General features: G+C 42.9%; 1 protein-coding gene across 3 annotated transcripts in view; it reads left to right on the forward strand.

The window, feature by feature from the left end:
- The window catches only part of LOC123768518 (zinc finger protein 665-like), a 212,760-nt gene extending 191,787 nt beyond the window's left edge, over nt 1-20,973 (forward strand). The window contains exons 1-2 of one of the 3 annotated variants that reach the window (XR_011228851.1): nt 4,957-6,483; nt 20,635-20,973. Coding sequence is in view for 1 of the 3 variants with exons in the window: in XM_069325785.1 (XP_069181886.1) it covers nt 5,176-6,369 (1,194 nt within the window). In the remaining 2 variants the exon portion in view is untranslated. Of the gene's footprint in view, nt 1-4,956; nt 6,484-20,634 lie in introns of those variants that run through there. The other 2 variants (XM_069325785.1, XR_011228852.1) reach the window with 2 other exon arrangements.
- The last annotated feature ends 531 nt before the right edge of the window (nt 20,974-21,504 follow it).

The raw sequence follows: 21,504 nt of genomic DNA on the forward strand, positions 1-21,504 counted from the left end.
ACATAATATCTGATCTTAGAAAGAATGCCCACAGTTTTTGAAACTTTTTTTGATATGTTTAGAATGTGTCCCTGGAAATTAAGCTTGTGGTCAATGAGAATGCCAAGGAATTTGCCATCTAATTTGTTACAAATTTGGGTATTGTTTATTTTGAGATTTATTTGATTAGAGGATTTATTGCCAAACAGAATATAAAAGGTTTTGTCAATGTTAAGGGAGAGCTTGTTAGCAGTTAGCCACAGATGGACTTTATTTAGCTCAGTATTTACTGTGGCATTTAGAGCAAGGGGATCAGGACTGGAGTAAATGAAGGTTGTGTCATCAGCAAATAGAATTGGTTTGAGGTGTTGGGAGGCATTTGGAAGGTCATTAATGTAGATGAGAAAGAGGAGAGGGCCAAGTATGCTGCCCTGGGGAACACCAATGTTGATGGGTAGGGTGGGAAAAATTGTATTATTCACAGAAACATATTGGAGCCTGTCAGTAAGGTAGGATTTGAGGTATTGTAGGGGTATTGTAATTAACTCATTACATAAAAAAATACGTGGCTGTGCAACAGTGTGTGGGAATTGGGGAACTGGTGTGCATTTAGACGACTGGTGAGGACCAATAATGACGTAGAAGGATGGCACCAGCGTCTGAATCAAAGGGCAGTGAGGGACAACTTGGCTTTATATATTTTAATCCCCTTACTGTACCGTGAGGCGTCCCTGGTAACCTTGCAATACCAACTGGTTTCTGATCAAAAGCTAAAGTCCAGTCGCCGCAAGGGCAATGAAGAGAAACTGGAACATTTGTGGAAGCTTTGGGACCGTTACGAGGAAAAACAGATAAGCACCTCACAGTTCCTCAAGGAATGTTCGCGTTTTATCCCAGGAAGTGCCTGAACTAGAATTAGAAAACAGCAGTCTGTTTACTGGTTGTTATTTAACTTAAGTTAGTTGTAAATGATAATGTAAAAATAGCCACTGAGAACTGATGAGTTGCCTGTAACGGTTCTATTGTTACGTAGAGTATGGTGACAAATAAACACAGACACTAATATACTATATATATATTTGGTCGAATATACAGAAGTACACAGGTGATACGTTGGTGTGAGTTGAGCGCACTGAGCGTTGGTACAGTATCTCGCAAGTGTCTGCTCTAGACCACACTTGAAAGTAGACTAGCCAATGTTCGATGATGATGATGATGAAGATTAAGCCACCCAAAAGGTGGCACGGGCATGAATAGCCCGTAAGTGGTGGCCTTTTTAAGCCATTACCAGTATCAAGAGCTGATACTGGAGATCTGTGCAGGTGCGAATGCACCCTGCATGATGGGAGATGTCTCCCTTGTGAATGTGTTAAGATGAAGATGAAGCCACCCAATAGGTGGCACGGGCATGAATTGGTAAGTGGTGGCCCTTTTGAGCCATCACCAGTATCAATAGATGATACTGGAGATCTGTGGAGGTGCGACTGCACCCAGCGTGACGGGAGATGTCTCCCGTGTTTTAAACAGATGAGGAAGATGAAGATGAAGCCACCCAAAAGGTGGCACGGGCATGAATAGCTCGTAAGTGGTGGCCCTTTCGAGCCATCACCAGTATCAAGAGCTGATACTGGAGATCTGTGGAGGTGCAACTGCACCCTGCGTGACGGGAGATGTCTCCCGGACCAAGTGTGGAGCCAATGTTCGCTACACCGCTGCTTATATTGCTCGGGCAACACCTCACCTCATTCATCTCCAAAGGTTGACAGGAATATTAACACTATAGTTGGAGCGAGTATATTATTGGGATAATCTACTCGCTACAGAACTCCCCCTCCCAGGGGATGAAAGGAAAAATACTTGATCAAGGAACTTAGCTGGTCGGTGAATTATACGCCCTGCTCGCGTTACATAACCATCAAAGTTAACTTCCTCCTCTTCGCTGATGTCATCTAACTGGGGTCGTAGGGTGGGAGGTCGCACAGGATCAGGTTGTGGTGCGGCTGGTAACTGGGGTTGTAGAGTGAGAGGTCGTACAGGATCGTCCGTTGTCGTAGGTGGCGGTGCTGCTGGTAACTGTGGTCGAAAAGTGAACTGCGTAGTCGGCGGATGTGTCTCTGGATTTAGCAGTGTCGCAGACGTTGAGACGAAGCCTGGAGCAGAGCAGAGAGCTGAGTGAGGCCGGAGTCATGGAGCTCTGTGTGGGAGAGCGTGGCGGCTCGATTGAGATTTGTGAGTGTCTAAACTCGGGGAGCGAGAGCGTGGCGGCTCGATGCGGTCGTAGTCCGCTGTCTGCTCTGTGTCGAAGCTGTAGCGTCTTGGGTTGATTAGGACTGTACACGCCGAGTACTACATTGTTGACTGTGGAAATTGTAGTCTGGTACCAAAAGATGTAGGCAGTGTGTGGACAAGCTCGGTGTAGCAGGAGAGAAGAATGTGCATAATTGTTGCGTCTTTGGGTCGCTGGTGGAGCATTTAGATCCGGGGCGGATGGGCTCGGGCACCAGGACATTAGGAGGTAATGTAGGCACGTAGTTAGGACAACGAGGTAATCACATCTAGAGCTGAATTGTCCTGAAGGCGACGAAGTGTCGGAAACGCAAGCTGTAAGTCCTGTACTGAGCAAAGGGCTTGAGTCGGCCGAGTATCAAAATGCAGTGAACGTGTAGACGAATCTGATGTCAGAGCAGCTGTCGTGGGCGTAGGACGAGCAGTGCCCTGGCAGCGACGGAGAGTCGGCAGGACAAGCTGTAGATCCAACATGATGTAATCATTGATGAGGCTGTCAGATGAGTGAGTAACGATCGTGGAGCAGCAAGCCGTAGTAGATGAAAATGCAGAGATGGACGCGATGAAAATCATAGCTGTGGCGAGGGTGTTGGCAATGTTCCATCACAGCAAACAGTAGCAGTAGAGGTCCAGTGAGAGTCCATGTTGTAGTCCATCGTGGCTGGGTATCGTCGAAACTTCGTGAAGGTCGAAAATAGCCTCCATCTGCATGAACCAAAATTCTGAATCATCTGCGTTGTATGCTGGAAACCTGGTAGATAAATCCATGACGAAGATCTAGTTTGTGACTAGGTGTTCTTTTTCACTCACTGGGTCACCAATGTAACGGTTCTATTGTTACGTAGAGTATGGTGACAAATAAACACAGACACTAAGATACTATATATATATTTGGTCGAATATACAGAAGTACACGGGTGATACGTTGGTGTGAGTTGAGCGCACTGAGCGTTGGTACAGTATCTCGCAAGTGTCTGCTCTAGACCACACTTGAAAGTAGACTAGCCAATGTTCGCTACACCGCTGCTTATATTGCTCGGGCAACACCTCACCTCATTCATCTCCAAAGGTTGACAGGAATATTAACACTATATTTGGAGCGAGTATATTATTGGGATAATCTACTCGCTACATGCCCAAGACTTTTGCTCGTAAAGAGGGAATTGATTACAAACTTGGACTGCCTTTGAGCAGCCTGAGGGCAGCAATATCCCAGGAACATCAACTAAATTTCGGAGACTTGAAGCAAAGTGAAATTCACACCAGTTACTCCATCTATCATCATTCTATTATGCAGGAAGAACCGCACGTCTATGGGTCATCCAATAATGTTAGCAGACTTTTAGATGTTACCACTGCTAGGCTTAGGCTCGGCTACAAGTACCTCTGGGAGTTTGTAACATCTGCTGATGTAGATTTGACTAAATGTAAACTCTGTCAGCAGAACTATTCGCTTACTTTGCGTCATTATATAATGGAATGTGAAAAAATCGCGGAATTTAGAGATAACACCATCAATAGTGTCCAAGAAATGTGTAAGTACTTCATTCATAATGATGTTCTGCTCGAAATCTTAGCGAAGTATCCAAAATTTGCTTACTGTAGGTAATGCTGCACATGACTGTAAAGCTGCCGCCCAGTTGGATGGGTGTGGAGCACATGACTGTAAATCAGCTGCCGCTCAGTTGGGTGGGTGTGCAGCAAGACTAGTAACTGTGTGACTCACCATAGATGTAAAGTGCCTTGTATAGTGACTGTTGTGAGCCTCTTGTTGATCACTTGTGACACAAAGATTATTGATGTGTGTATTTGTGTAGGTGATTAGATATGTATGTGTATGTATATATGTATACGTATATATATATGTACATGTATGTATGAGAGTGTGTACATGTATATATAATATTAATAATTTTGTAACTAGCGTCACAAATTATTATTTGCTTAGCTAAACGAACTAGAGGGTTCAGTTCCTGAACCGATTATGTGCCTCTGTAATCCTTTACACCACCGCCCACGGGATAGGTATGGGGTGCATAATAAAGAAAGAAATAGAATTGAATCGGTCTGATTAAGACTTTATGACCATGTAATCTATGTTTTGCTCCACTACTTACTGGTTGAGTATGGGGTGCATAACAAATAATAGCCTCCTTCGGGGGCGCCTTGTTTCTAAACGTGTTAGTCTTAAATCCTTTAATCTCAAATCATTATTAGAATTAAATAAATAATTCTAATAATGGAAGCGCTAATTATATGAACAAGTGCCATGTATTTATTCAGACGAGAACAGCAGTGAACACAAACCAGCACATATACGAACGGAATGGTTTGTATGTACAAATTTCTCAGTGAACGAAGTTGTTTCTAGCCCGGTATCCGAAATTGCAGTATACGACTTGACCAGTCCCCATATATATATATATAAATAAAAGTGAATATGAAACTCCTGTTGGTCAATCTGCGCATGCAGTGCATCCAGTATGGGAAAGCTATTTCCTTCAAAAAGTATAATCGTGTGGCTTTATGTTTAAAGAAACCATTTCAAGTACACTCTTTGATTGAAAAACATGAATATAAATACAAGTGTTAATTGTAAATGACCAGTTATAAACAAAAATAAGAAGTAGGAAAAATGATATATGGAACCAGACAAAAACATTGGAACGCTTAGGTGATGAGAGGGTAAACAATCGCCACCATTTTAGCAGCACCCGCCGGTGATGTCCAGCACGAGCATTAAGAGAAAACCTTGACACAAACTGTACCTATCATAAAGAAGAAGCACCACCATTGATCGCCAAGTGCTCACATCAAGTCTAACTCTAAGAAACAACACTGAAGCCTTGATGCTTCTCCCAACATCCGGGGGAGAAAACCTTCACACAAACTGCACCTGTCATAAAGAAGATGAAGACTCACCAGTGTCCACAGTGTCGGAAGGTATTCACCCGTCCTGGAAGTGTGAAGCGTCACATGTTAGTGCATTCAGGAGACAAACCTTATGAGTGTCCAGAGTGTGGGAAGAAATTCAGTCTACGTCAAAGTATGACGACTCATATGTTAGTGCATTCAGGTGACAAACCTCACGAGTGTCCAGAGTGTGGGAAGAGATTCAGTCAGCATGGACATATGAAGACTCACAGGATGGTACATTCGGATGAGAGACCTTTTCAATGTGCTGAGTGTGGCAAAAAATTTAAAGAACGTGGAAATATAATACAGCACATGTTAGTACATTCAGGTAACAAACCTCATGAGTGTCCAGAGTGTGGGAAGAGATTCAGTCATCGTGGAAGTATGAAGACTCACAGGGTGGTGCATGCGGATGAGAGACCTTTTCAATGTGCCGAGTGTGGCAAAAAATTTAGAGGACGTGGAACTATAATAAGGCACATGTTAGTGCATTCAGGTGACAAGCCTCACGAGTGTTCAGAGTGTGGGAAGAGATTCAGGCTTCTTGGAAGTATGAAGACTCACATGTTAGTGCATTCAGGTGACAAGCCTCACGAGTGTCCAGAGTGTGGGAAGAGATTCAGTCAACGTAGAAATATGACGACTCACATGTTAGTACATTCAGGTGACAAGCCTCACGAGTGTCCAGAGTGTGGGAAGAGATTCAGTAAACGTGGAAATATGACGACTCACATGTTAGTGCATTCAGGTGATAAGCCTCACGAGTGTCCAGAGTGTGGGAAAAGATTCAGTGAGCGTGGAAATATGAAGACTCACATGTTAGTGCATTCAGGTGATAAGCCTCACGAGTGTCCCGAGTGTGGGAAGAGATTCAGTCAGCATGGACGTATGAAGACTCACAGGATGGTGCATGCGTATAAGAGACCTTTTCAATGTGCTGAGTGTGGCAAAAAATTTAGAGAACGTGGAATAATAATAAGGCATATGTTAGTGCATTCAGGTGACAAGCCTCACGAGTGTCCAGAGTGTGGGAAGAGATTCAGTCGTCTTGGAAGTATGAAGACACACATGTTAGTGCATTCAGGTGACAAGCCTCACGAGTGTCCAGAGTGTGGGAAGAGATTCAGTCGTCTTAGTGATATGAAGAAGCACAAAATGATACATGCAGATAATAGGCTAAACACTTAAAGTGTGGAAGGTAATTAAGAGAATGTTGAAGGATAATGAGGCACATACAGGTATATTAACTTAACTTTAATCTAACAGTGTGCTATCACAATGTCAGTTGGATGTTCTTCAAAGGTAATTTTATTTTGTTTGAGAAATACACTTCACCATGAAAGGTAAAGATCAAGATATTTTATTTTATTGTTCTTTTATGAAAGTTAGATGACCAAGCAAGAACTAGAGAAGCTGCCACCATAGAAAAATTCAAAATTGCTTATAAGTATAGAAATATCTCTTTAGTTTAGCAAAGATAAATCAAAGCTTTAAATGTTTTTCTTCATATGTATGTAAATAATAGTGTGATTTCTGTTTTTGTTCTCTGTGAAAATTTATTTAAAATGTAATATACTCTGTAGCTAAGAGATTCATTACATTATTGTTGTAATATTATTTAGCATTGGTGCTGGTGAAGAAGACAGTCTGAGACGTACTTAAGATGAGACCATTTGATTGATAGGGAAATGTAGGTTACCCCAGGCGCCGAGTGTCTCGGAAGCAATGGGGACAAAATTGTAGTGGTGATCCAGTTCTCTATACTTACAGGATTTGGCTGCTTCCCTGTGGGTGGCAGCGCCACCTGGTTGTGCAACACTGAGGTTAATGTAGGTGTTAGCCAGGGTTGATATGCACGTGTAGTCCCATACCAACTGCTTGCCATTCTTCCAGGGGTTCACTGTGATAACATCCAGGCGACCAATAAGAGCATCAGAGTTACGGTGCGTTAGGTAACGGGGCTCTCTTTCAGCCGGGCATCCAGCTGTGGTGAGGCTCCTCTTGATGATGTCGTTAACTTCACTGTGCCTCGAGTGCCATCCCCCTGTGCTTTGGCAGAGTAGGCCATGGTGGCCGTACCTATCAGCCACCACCTCGCCGCAAATACACCTATATCTGGTGTGGATTGGGGCAGCAAGGCGGAGGGCCACAGCAATTCGGAGGGCGTGTGGTGTGAGACGCGTGCCAGTTGCCGACATTGGGGTTGCTAACAGGAAATCCCCTGCATGTAGTGCTGCTACTGCTGTGAGGCGAGCAATGTTGTGTTGTGTTGTTGCAGCACCCAGGCACTCTGCAGCAACTTGGTCTACAATGGGGCCATCCCAGCTGGATTGCTTGTGGGCTTTTGGGGATGGTGGTTGAGGTGATTGGCCTGCACGAGAGGCCCACTCTGGCACAGCGTGTAAAATTGGGATCATGTACACCTGCCAGCTGATGTAAGTGGGCAGGTAGAATTTCCTTCACAAGGTCGTCGGATGCTGATAAGGAGGACAGGAAGGCTGGAACAGCGATTTGCGTTGCTGTTCGAACTCCGAGGCCCCAAGTCTTACGGGAAGAGAGGCTTGTTTCCACTGTAGGTCATCGAGAGAAAGGTTAAGGGCTTTTTTTAGCATTGATTTCAGTAACCGGTCATACTCACTTAGTTTTTGGCTACTGTAAGATGGTGAACACCTCAGAAAGTAGGTTAAGCTGGGGAGGGACAGACATCTGGTGATGAGGTAGAGTGCATCATGAGCATCAATATCCTCAATCCTCCCATCCATTCTCTTAAGGTCGGCGATTTTCTTATCAAGGACCTCATCGATGGCTTTCAACCCCAGGGGAGCTCCTAGGAGTGTGCTGTCTTCAGGTTTAGTTTTATGGATATTTGGCAGAAGACCCTCTATTCTCTCTATGATGCCCTGGTTGGAACATATTATTTCACATTTAGAAGGGTTCAGGGTGAGGCCTAAAACTGCACCTTGCTCCTGGATTTTTCTGATGTCCTCCAGGATTGAGTCTTGGGAATCAGCTAGGGTACCATCATCCAAGAACCAGATGTTAAGCTCGCTGGACAGGACCTCTGTGACTTGTTTGATGACTAAGCAGAAAAGGAGAGGAGCAAGGGGGTCACCCTGTTGGACGCCTTCTCGCGAGTCAGTTTCATGTTCGCCAAAAAGTAGCTTAAGATCCATACTGTAGCATGAATGTACAAAAGGGTAGAGGGAAGGGAAATGACTGAACCGCACGGAGTACAGCATCCCTCCGCACCAAATTGAAGGCATTTTTGAAATCTAGCTTGATAAGGGCCTTTTCGTATGTGATGTTGGCGATGAAGGCTCGAGCTGCATGGGCTGCCGCCTCACACCCTTGTGGAATGCCAAACCCGAGCTGTTTTTGCTTCAGCATGTTGGCCGCTGCATCACTAACTGTTCTTGCAGCTGCCTTTGCGACGAGGCGCCGGAGAGAATTGCCCACAGCTATTGGCCTGATCCCTCCATCCTTTTTCTTTAGAGCACACATATATATAGAGCACATATATATATGTGCACATATGCACATTTAGAGCACACATGTACCTAGTAGCCAGAACGCACTTCTCAGCCTACTATGCAAGGCCCAATTTGCCTAATAAGCCAAGTTTTCATGAATTAATTGTTTTTTGACTAACCTAACTTTTTCGGCTACCTTACCTAACCTAACCTATAAAGATAGGTTAGGTTAGGTAGCCGAAAAAGTTAGGTTAGGTTAGGCTAGGTAGGTTAGGTAGTCGAAAAAACATTAATTCATGAAAACTTGGCTTATTAGGCAAATCGGGCCTTGCATAGTAGGCTGAGAAGTGCGTTCTGGCTACTAGGTACGACACACACACATATATATATATATATATATATATATATATATATATATATATATATATATATATATATATATATATATATATATATATATATATATATATATAATATATATATATATATATATTATATATATGCGTATGGAAATGTCAAGACACATATGCCTGGAAACCCACTTCGGCCAATCATCTTCCAGATACCTACACCCACTTACAGACTGGTGAAGCGACTCAACGGCTTGGTGACTCCTTATGTCCCTTGCACCTTCAGCCTGAAGTCTCCAAAGGAATTTGTTGACTTACTGCGGGGAACACGGGCCACAGGGATAAGAGCCTCGTTGGACGTAGAATCACTGTTTACCAACGTACCTGTGGATGAAAGAATCGGAATGATAGCAGACAGAGTGTATCGTGATCCGGCCTGTACTCCTCTTGACATACTAGAAAACATTCTAAGGAAACTACTCCAAACTTGTACTAAAGAGGCACCCTTCTTGAGCCTGGATGGGCACATGTATAAGCAAGTAAATGGGGTCGCCATGGGTTCTCCTCTAGGTGTCCTGTTTGCGAACTTCTACATGGGTACCATCGAGCAAAAGGTCTTAGTCGACATGAACTTGAAACCGGCCATATACTGCAGGTATGTTGACGACATTTTTACACAGGTACCTGATGTTAGACTTCTGCAGGAGCTGAAGGAGGCATTTGAGCAGAATTCTGTGTTGCGTTTCACTTACGAGATGGAGTAGGATGGGAAGCTGCCCTTTCTAGATGTAACAGTCATGGAAAGGAGCGGAGGTTTCCACACTGCAGTCTACACTAAACATACAAACATAGGAATGTGCCTGAATGCCAACAGTGACTGCCCAGACAGGTACAAGAGGAGTGTTGTTAATGCTTATGTCGACCGTGCTCTCAGCCACAGCTCAAGATGAAAGAAAGTCGATGAAGAACTCTGAAGTGTAAGGCAGGTCCTAGTCAACAACGGCTTCTTTAATGGTTTCGTTGAAGACATCATAAGAAGGAAGGTGAAACGACATGCAACCTCTGAAGAGACAACTAACACAACACTTATACCCCCTATTAGACTATTTTACAGAAACTTCTTTTCCTCAGCTCATAAGAGGCTTGATTAAGTACGACTTAATCAAACTAGAAATGCTCTACAAATCAAGGGACCCAGAATGTGGAATGACCTTCGCAACCATGTTAAAAACTGTACCTCTCTCAACCAGTTTAAGATAACGAAGCATTACCTAAAAAATCACCTGTAACCTACCTTACCCCTCTGTTGTCAACCCATGTCTGTTTTTTTTTTCAAATCAACGCTGTTTGAATGTAATTGTCTGTAATAATTTGTAATTGTATTTGTGCTGCTTTTTCAGCCATGTTCCTCCTCTCTTTTACCTCTATTTTTGTTTGTTCTCAACACATTTTATTCTTTACCCATTAGTATTAAGCTTTAGTCATTAATGTTTTTCCTGCACAAAACGCTTTGCGTAATAGTGGCTTTAGGCATTGTATATACCAGTACTAGCTCTATCTATTAATCCAACAAACTTTGTAAAATCTCTTGTATGTATATGTACCTTACCTAAATAGACATTTATTTATTTATTTATAAAACGGAGGAAATGGTCCAGAAAGATATTGTTAATAGAAACGTTATCCCTACAGACAAAAATCAGAAGATACAACTGACGATTTACTATAAAACCAAAAAAACGGCCAACCTACTCATGAGAAACTCTCCTGACATAAAGCAGAATGCTTTAAAAGAGACCAATGTCGTCTATGCCTTCAAATGCCCACTTGGGGACTATAAGCCTCAAAGAACTCAGTATATAGGCAAGACAACAGCATCTCTTTCCAGGCAATTAACGATGCATAAGCAACTGGGCTCCATTAAGGAACATATAATCTCTATCCACAACCAAACCATCACCAGAGAAATCTTAGCAAACAACACAGAAATCATCGATAGATTCAGCGATAGCAGGCAGCTTGACATCTGCAAGGCACTACACATCAAGAAGTGAACACCAGCAATCAACAGCCAATTAATACATAACTATATTCTACCCACTTCAAGACTCCGCTCCAATATAGAAGCATCAGGAAATATGGGCCAATAGGCCCTTTGCACTTACTTCCATCCTTACCTTCAATTTACTCAATACCCATTGTTTCGTGTTCTGTCCTGTGTTGAAAGTTTTGTTCACCTCATCCAAAACTGATTGTAACATATCACCTCACCCAAAATGCGGGTATGAAATGAAAGATGCTTAAATCATAGGATAGTAAGAACTCTGTTTAGTGTTTGCAGGTTATAGTTGTGTGTATGTAAACTAAAAGTCTTTGAAAATGTAATAAGTTATTACGAAACGCGTTCAAGTGTCGCATCAGACTAGAAATAAAAATGAATTTTGGAGAATTGATTTTTCAATTACTATCAACAGTGAAAAGAAACATAACAAATATTGAGAAAATTTGTGTTAGAATTATTAATCTTACTTTTTCGGTCATATTTAATAACATATATATATATATATATATATATATATATATATATATATATATATATATATATATATATATATATATATATACAACCTTAGAACACTTTCCCACCAGGAGATTCGAACCCTAGCCAGCACAGAAGCCTTACAGCAACTGGCATAACTGGTACGCCTTTAACCCACTGCACCACAGCTCAGACCCTTAAAAGAGATGGTAATTTCGGAGTATTTTCTCCAGAGTATTTATTTATTTAATTTATTCATTTATCGTATTTAATTTATTTATTTATGTATTTATTTATTTACTTTGGAGAATTTATTTATTTAAATACTCTGAAATTACTATCTCTTTTAAGGGTCTGAGCTGTGGTGCAGTGGGTTAAAGGCGTACCAGTTATGCCAGTTGCTGTAAGGCTTCTGTGCTGGCTAGGGTTCGAATCTCCTGGTGGGAAAGTGTTCTAAGGTTGTATAATCTCTCTTGCGTGTTTAGGCAAGTTGTGCATTTATATATATATATATATATATATATATATATATATATATATATATATATATATATATATATATATATATATATTTAAATATATATATAATGTGGATATATAGGGATTGCCCCAATAGATTGCCACAAGGATAGTAAACATATTCTTGAAACCCAAGGCCATTCAATGCTCCAGATTGATATGTTACTCGACCTCCCTCGTGGTCATCCTGGCCAGTCTCTTTGCGTAATGAAGATCACTTTTGATAGTAGGTCCCTTCTGTCTTTCGTAATTCTTGCTGGTGCCAGATGCTCCTGAAGGAGCATCTGTTCTCCTCCCCTTTGCCATAGGTGCTGGAAATTTGGGCATGATCCCTTCAAATGCACAAGTGCCGTGTCTCTGATGCCCCTTGTGTGGATACTCAGGTCATTATAAGACAGTGCTTTTCTTCCCAAGCTCACTGCATCAATTGTAGTGATGCCCACCCTACCTTCTCCCGCACATGTGTGCAATACAAATTTGAGGAAACCATCCTCAATTTGAAACATCAGAATCATTTATCTTTTCTTGAGGTGAGACGCCAAGTACACCATCTTTTATCTTCCTCTGGCATGTCTTATACTCGTATATTGTGTTCCACTTTTCGCCCTCTCCCACTTTCTCAGTTTTGCAACTGTTTCCAGGCCATGGACTTGGACACCACCAACACCTCACCTGCTCTATTGAATTCTGGGCCAGAGGGTCTTCCTCCTAGATCTCTGTCTGGTGTCTCCCATCCCTTCCTTCCTTCCTTCCTTCCTTCCTTCCTTCCTTCCTTCCTTCCTTCCCAGTGTTCCCTGTCTCCTGTGCCCTCTTTTCCTTCTCGGCCCTCCCCTCTTGTATTTTGGCCCTCCACACCTCCTGTCCATCCAGGTCGTTGTCCCTCCTCCCAGCAATCTTCATATTGACTGCTCCTGTTCTCCTTCTCCTGTTGAGACTGCAACGGCTGTCGCCCAGTACGATGCTACTGGCACACCTGTCTATGTTAGAAACATAAGCCTGGCTCCTCTTCTTCCTCCCCAGCAGGTAAGAAGGCATCAATCTCTTCCTCACCTTCCGACTCCGACTCTATCCCTGAATCCCTCTCCCATTTCGGTGGTTAAGTACTCTGTCCCAAATATGGAAATTCCCTTGGCCCTCAATTCTCTCTTGGATGCTGCCCTTGATGAGGTGTGCTCCCCTGTTTCTGCCCCTCCTCTCCCTGATTGCCTTGACCACACCTCTCCAATGCTGCTCTAGACCCGGTCAGTCCACCTCTGGTTCATCCTACCACTACCTTAATAAAAAGACTCCATTGTTCCTGCTAGATGTACCTGTTCTTGATAGATTTACCTGTTCTAGCTAGATTTATCTATGCCCCATAACCCCAATTTCACTGATCCTGATCTTGCTTAGTATACTGTTTTAATTTGCCTTTGTTTGACCCATGTTCTCTATTTCTATTCTCTCTATTTTTGACAATGTTTATTCTTCATTTGAATATTCGTGTATTTTATGCCAACTTATATGAATTCCAGCTTCGGATATCACAGTTTTCACTGCTTTGTGTCTGTCTCCAGGAGCCGATGCTTGGCACTTGTCCTGGTCACTTCCGTGGTTACGCCATTCTCTTTCCCCCTCCATTTTTTGCTAGGGCCCATAACACTACTGCTCTTTTGATTCGTACTGATATTACCTTCGTCCCCATACTTTTCCAGTTGCACATTGAGTGTTCTGTGGCCCATATCTTTTGAGTAATTGGTATACAGTCTGTTCCATTTATCTCCCCCCAAATTTCCCACTTTCTCTTCCAGGTCTTAAACACCCATTGGACTCTTTACCAGAGCCTGTGCTCCTGTTGGGTGATTTTACCTGTCGGCATACCCTCTGGGGCGATGTTCTGCACACGGGGCCGCCTTCCCGAAGGGTTCGTCCTCTGTTCTTCTCTGTCTCTTCTGAATTCTGGTGAACCCACTTATGTTGACACCTGCTCTTGCACCGTCTCCTGTCTTGATCTTTCTCTCCTGCCCCTGTTCTCTTTATTTAGATTTCACATGGCGGGTTCTTCGTGACCTCCATAACAGTAACCATTTCCCCATCCTTGTCACCTTTTTCTCTTTTCACCCTTCCGTCTACGTCCCTAGGTGCCAGTTTGCCAAGGCTAACTGGGATCTATTCACCCTACATGCTACTCTTTTCGACCACTCTGATCTGCCTCTCCCTCAAGCCTTACTCCTTTTTCATCACACCATATTAGACGCTGCCCTTCGCTCTATTCCTCGCTCTACCTCCCGAGGCATGTGGAAGTGCGTTCCCTGGTGGACTGCAGGCTGTGTTTTGGCTGTCTGCTGTAAGAGCACAGCATAGAAGTAAGACAGATACAGACATTTGGTTGTTTGTTTTCTTTTGTTTCACAAGGCGAGTGCGGTCCGTACGGCTAAACGTGTGAGTTTGAAATCTTTTGTCTCCACCATTATGACTGATACTCCTCTGCCCCAGATCAGGAAGAAAATCTGTAAGATATCGGGTAAGTTTGTTCCAGATATCTCGCCAGCCCTTCACTTCTGTGGTTCTATTGTGGCGAATCCAGTGTCGGTTGCCACCGAACTGGGTTCCCCGTTTTGTTGACTCTTGGCTCCAGCTCTAGTCTTCCTCCATCTTTCCTTGTTCGCAAGCACCTTCATGAATCTTGTTCCATAGATTTTCACATGCATCTCCAGCTTCTCTATAATGACCCTTTCTCTCTTTCCAAACTCCAGTCTGCCCTGATTCATTGCGGTTCTATGGCAGCGGGCTCAGATGGCAAAACATCTCATAATGAATGTCATCTCCCTCAATGCACATTTCAGTATATACTGAATCTGTTTAACCATATCTGCGAGTCGTCATCTGTCCCTAAGGACTGGCTTGAGGTGGTTGTTTTTCCTATTCGAAAACCAGGGTCTCTAGGGACAGCTCCTAAGGGCATCTGCCCTATTGCCCTCACGAGTTGCATCTCCATACTCTTTGAATGTATGTTCAATGTCGGTATGATGTGGATTTTGGAACACTATTGCCACCTCTCCCGTTCTCAATTTGGCTTTCGCAAGTGTCAAAACATGACTGATGTCTTGATGAACCTGATGTCTATATTCATACTGCTTTTGCTGCAAAGATCTCTGTTGTTGCTGTTGTCCTTTTTTGACCTGGAAAAGGCATACGACACCACCTGGAGATGGCATACTGTATTCTGTCCCAACTCTGTTACTTTGGCCTTCGTGGTAATCCCTTTCTCTTCCTACAAAGCTTCCTCTCTAATCGTTCCTTTAGAGTGAGGGTTTGTACCATTCTGCCTCTTTTCGGCAATACGAAGGTGTACCCTACGGTAGTGTTCTGAGCACTTGCTCATTTTCCTGGTTGCCCTCAATCATCTTTACTCCCTTTCCTCTGGCATCTTCTCAGCTCTCTGTCAGCGATCTTACCCTTCGATGTCGAGGTGATGAATTGCCTTTCCTCCAACTGCATCTTCAACTTGCGATTGATGCCGTGTCGTCCTGGACAATCAATCATGGCATCAAGTTCTCTACAACTAAAACTTGTGCTCTGACTTTTACTCAGAAGTAGGTCATTCTTCGTCCCCCTTTGTCGCTTTATGGTAATCCCCTTTTGTGCATAGATTCTGCTAAACTTATGGGGTTATTCTTTAACACTCATTTGTCTTGGTCTCCCCATATCTCTTACCTCTGAGTTGAATGTTTTAAGGTCCGTAACTTACTTAAGGTAAGTTATACTTCCTGGGGAGCTGATACGAGCACGCTCCTCTCTCATACTGTCTAAACTCAATTATGGTTGTCGTGCTTACTTATCTGCCTCTCATTTTACTCTTTGCTGTCTTGATGCTCTGCACCATACTGGGTTATTCTTCAGCCCTGGTGCCTTGCGTTCGACTCCTACCCTAAGCCTGTATGTCGAAACAGGCATCCTGTCTATACAGGATCGCTGTGATCGCTACTGTCTTCACTACATTGTGCAGTCCCTACAACACCCTCCTCACTTTCACTTATGTCGTACTTTTCCTTGCACACTTTTCATCACACTCGCGCTCCATTTCCGACTTCACAGATGGGTCAAAGTCTGCAGATGGCATTTCTAGTTTGATTAAGTCATACTCTTGGAATATCAAAAAGGTATTTGTTTCTGGTGTGGAGCTCATGGGTTCTGTTACAACCTTCAGTGAAGCTTTTAAGGTCAGAATTGGCATTACAGTTCAACATTATATATATATATAATACACATGAGAGGATGTGCAGTGACTTAATATCTAACATATTCAGAGATTTGAGTAGAGGTACCGAGTGATGTCTGGGGCCAGAGTTGGATATTGTCCTAATAGCAGCTTTGTGTTGAGTAATTAGAGGATGTAAAGGATTTTGGGTAGTAGGACCCCAAGCACAAATACCAAAGTTGAGATAAGGATAGATGAGGGAGTAATAGAGCGTCACCAGGGCAGGGCGAGGTACATAATATCTGATCTTAGAAAGAATGCCAGCAGTTTTTGAAACATTTTTTTTATATATTTAGAATGTGTCCCTGGAAATTCAGCTCGTGGACAATGAGAATGCCAAGGAATTTGCCATCTATTTTGTTACAAATTTTGGTATTATTTATCCTGACATTTATTTGATTTAGGATTTATTGCCAAACAAAATATAGAAAGTTTTGTCAATGTTGAGGGTGAGTTTGTTGGCAGTTAGCCAAAGATGGACTTTATTTAGCTCAGTATTCACTGTGACATTTAGAGCAAGGGGGTCAGGACTGGAGTAAATGAAAGTTGTGTCGTCAGCAAATAGAATTGGTTTGAGGTGTTGGGAGGCATTTGGAAGGTCATTAATGTAGATGAGAAAGAGGAGAGGGCCAAGTATGCTGCCCTGAGGAACACCAATGTTGATGGGTAGGGTGGGAGAAATTGAATTATTCACAGAAACGTACTGGAGTCTGTCAGTAAGGTAAGATTTGAGGTATTGCAGGGAGTGACCTCTGACTCCATAATGATGTATTTTACGAAGAAGGTTTTGGTGGTTGACAGTGTCAAAAGCTTTATGCAGGGTCACAAGTAACCCAACAGAGAACTCATTTTTATCAAGAGCTGCATGAATTAAGTTAATCATACTAATAATTGCTTCGTTAGTACTTTCTTTGGGACTAAAGCCTTATTGACAAGAGCTAAGTATATTGTGTTTGGCTAGATAAGAGTAAAGCTGCTGTAGATGAGGTTTTCAAATATTTTTGACAAGTTTGGCAGGATTGATATAGGTCTGTAGTTGTTAACATCAGTGAGATCACCACATTTGTGGACAGGAGTTACTCTCGCTTTTTTTTTAGATAATCTGGAAAGGTTTGGAGTTCAAGTGACTTGTTGAAGAGCAATGCAATAGCAGGAGCTAAAGATCTGGAGGCTTTTTTGTATATTAAAGTTGGTATCTTCTCAAGATATGATTTGGTTTTAAGCAAAAGGATTATCTCATTAACATCAGTGGAATTTGCAGGCGATAGGTACAGAGACTGTGGATACTTACCTGTAAGATAGTCCTGAACATCAGTACTGGAAGATGGAATATCATTTGCAAGGGATGACCCAATGGAAGAGAAGAGCCTATTGAACTCAATAGTAGTATCAGAGGCTGTAAGCGGACCATCGTTATTGGACAGAAGTATTGGTTTGTTATTTAAGGTCTTCTTTGATCCCAATATTTGTGAAATTGTGTTCCATGTTTTCTTAATGTTGCCCTTTCTTTAGGTAAATTTATCTTCGTAGTATTTAATTTTGGCTCTTCTAATTATTTTAAACAGCAATGATGAGTAATTCTTTGAAAAATTTTTGGAGATAATTCCTAACCTATACTTCTTCTCAAGGTCATGTTTTTATTAATAGATTTAAGTATTCTCTTTGTAAGCCAAGGATTGTTTAGCCTTTCAGTTGTGACTTGTTTCGTTAGCATAGGACAGTGGATGTTTTAAATGCTGAGAGTTTTTTGAAGAAAAGATTGCACTGCTAGGTTGATGTCCCCTATGTTACCTAATTCGGTCTCCCAGTTGACATTAGCAGCAGCAGCTATAAAATTGCCCATGGCAGTTTCATTGTGCAGCCTAAAGCTTATCTCCCTTGTCTCTAGAGGTGGTTTGTTAATGTTAGGAGAAATGTTGGGTAATGGTCTGTAGTGCTATCGATGATTATCCCTGAAGTAAGCGGAGAGGTTATGTTGGTCCAGATGTGATCAAGAGCCGTGGCAGTACTGTCAGTGATTCTAGTAGGTCTAGTAATTAAGGGTATGAGGAAGCAGGAATTCATACAGTTGAGGAAACTAGCAGCAGGAGGGTCCTCAGGCTCACAGAGATCAATATTAAAGTCCCCTGTGATAATTAGATGGTTTTTGTTCAGTCTGTTATCTGTTTCCCTCACTAATATGATCACTTCAATGTCTGCTCTATTCATAGAATTATTTCTTCGATCTCTCTTTTTAGATTTATTTTCCTTTCTAAAGACAGTTGTGTCTGTTTAAGCAATTTCCGTTATTTTTTCCTTCTGTGCAGTCTCCTGTGTGTTCTCTTTCTAGAGTTGTCCTCTTTCTGACCCTCCTCACAGGCATGTGCTCTAAGCAGATCTAGTAGGTTTCAGCTGTCAGTGGAGCTATTCCCTTTGTGAGAGTTTTGTCGCTTAAGATGGTTTCCCAATGAATGTTTCCAAGGTCTATATTTATTTCTTCCCAGTCGATCCTCTTATTGTTGAAATTGAATTGATTGAATAAGCCTTCTAGCTTGTTGGTTCTGTTGGACTTACTACTGTTATTAATGTTAGTTTGCACTTCAATGAGCTTACTGTGTGAGTGTGTAGAATCTGAGATTGTAATGTGTCTGATTAGTCTGGTGAGTAATGGTTGTGGTGTCAGTGTAGCCAAAAGTTTTGTTGTGTTTTAAATTATTTTTAATTAAAGACAGTTTGTTAGGGTGTGCTAGAAGTACACTTTACTTCTCATTTGACTTTTACACTAGAATATGAGCTCATTTTGGACATTGTCAAGATGAGTGTTTATTTACCATAACTGTTGTTGTCTACCTTACATGGTACAAGCTGGTGAGATGTGGAGTTCATTTACATAATTGTGTGTTAGACTTGAGACCAAATAGATCTTTTGGATGTAATTTGATTCATTTGTTAAGAGCACGTTATTACGGCCCTACTGGGACACAACCGGGTTCTTTTCTGATGGTATTAGTTTTTTGGGTATTCGGCCCCAAGTTAGTAGAGGCTTTCAAGGGGTGAGCTCCTTAACGCAAGTAAAATCAACGGGGGAGGTACATTAAATACACAAGTATACTTAATTATATATATTCCTTTCCCACCACCATATGTAAATTAAAGTCACAAAAGAGAATTATTACTACACAGTATTTACATCTTCGTCTTCCTCTGAAGACATTGGATACTTGGTGATGCTCACTCTGGGTAGCCTTTCCTGGTTTTCTCTTCCATGGCCCAGAACCCACGATGAATCTACCCAGGCCACAGGCCAGCCAAATTACAATCCCACTGGGTGCCTCGTCGTGATGGCCTACAACTACAGTCCAACCTGTAGCTGGCAGGTACTAGTCAGCCTCGCTGTTAGGCCACTCCATGACTAATACTAGGGTTGCGAGCCCTAGGCAGGAGCCTCGTGTGACTTGCTGTTCACTCTCCTCGGTCGGTACCGCAGTGGGTGGTCTCTTCCACCAACCAGCCCCGGAGACAGTGGATTACGTCACTGCCACTCATCAGGCAGGCTATCACACACTCAGCAGAGTTTGTCCGGGGGTGGCTCACAGCTTCTACAAAGCAGACTGGTGAAGAGACCTTGGCTGCCTTGGGTAGACTGACTCAACGTACCTCACAGCCGTACTAGGTTGACTCTAAAAGCAGACACGTCATCAGTATTGGGGACACTACATGGGATCACTAGGAAACATCACTTACTAGCTTAGACACAAACGTCCACCTATTTGCTCCATAGATGGCGTTCACTGTCTAAGCGCCACCTCACCAGAGGTCAGCAGTGGCAACGTCACGAGCCGACTAGGACAGGCATCCAGCACTTATTGCCGGCATCTCTCGTCATCACTAGATGGCGTTGTCCATGTTGTGGGATTTTCGGGAGCGGACTCACAGATGGCGTGGACTTCATGGCTTCGTGCTCAGGCGAGGAATTTTGGTTCGTAACACACGTGCCCAAAGCCCATGCTTTGGGCACACTATACAGTAATGTAAGTGTTCCTCGGGTAATAAATAACAGTGATCATCATTACCTGGTTTCAGGGGATGGACGGTGTTTCAGGCCATCCTCCAAAGGTTTCACAATGTCAAGAAAACGGTCAATTTAAAGTAGTCTCTCCTACCCTACCAGAGGCTCCAAAACAGAAAATGGGACTGTACATCACTTTCTCGAGTTGCTTTAATTTTCTCGTAAATTTTTTTGCCTTGTGTGATGCATATGAGCAAAAAGTGATGCTCTTTATCGGAGGACAGGTTAGGTATTTACTCGGGGTAGAGAGAATATTATAGAGAATCTTTTTCTTCTCTCTTTGGCAGGAACACCACTTGAATATGGCGTCGCTTGTGTGGGTGTGGCGGCGAAGTGATCTGGCCGCAGCGGTGCGACCCATCGTGGCTGTACTGATTTACGTCCTGGATGATCCCGGAAGCGCCTTAGTCGGACCTTAGCATGCATCTTAGCCCGGACACAAGTTCGAATCCTCATTACGGCCTTTGTGAATTTGTTCATTAAATGTATCATGATATTGTGATTTCTGTATCACAAGTGATGTTCTTTTCCTTAAGAATGTATTCCATGATTTGTATACCGATAAAGGTTTGATTGATAACAGTTGTGTACCTTAACTTGTCTTGATAATAAACAATAAAAGTATATTTGGGTTTAAAAACTTATTATTGCTGTCAAGTTTCATAATTTCTGGAGTACAAGACGACTGGTATTGCCCCTTTTAACCCCTCAGTGGTGCCTCCTTGCCGTGGTGAGGGGCTCACGTACACCTCCCTGTGACCGGTGTACGTTGCCTTTGCCCCCTCTCCTACCCCCTTTTTGGGTGGTGGACGTGCTGAAGGGCACCACGTAGGGGCCTTATGAGCCATCGGACCACCCGCTAGAGGGGTCGCCTGTGAGGGGCCGCCCTGAGTGGATGGTTGGGTGTCCAGGCTGGGGCTACAGGGGGAATGGGGTCTTAGCACCAGTGTGGGAGAATGGACGATCTAGTAGGACACTCCTGTTGAAAAGGGGGAGCACCGCTGGGGACAACGCACCCTTCCTGCACTGGCCCGCGCTCAGTCTCCCTGGCTGCCCTGGTAGGTGGCATCTCTTGGTTCCAGGTCCCAAACTTTTGATACTGTTTGCTGCATGGATGACGACACGACTTCTCTTACCCAGGCTCATGGGGTGGGCAA

The sequence above is a fragment of the Procambarus clarkii genome, chromosome 17, assembly GCF_040958095.1.
Source record: "Procambarus clarkii isolate CNS0578487 chromosome 17, FALCON_Pclarkii_2.0, whole genome shotgun sequence".
Taxonomy (NCBI): Eukaryota; Metazoa; Arthropoda; class Malacostraca; order Decapoda; family Cambaridae; genus Procambarus; species Procambarus clarkii.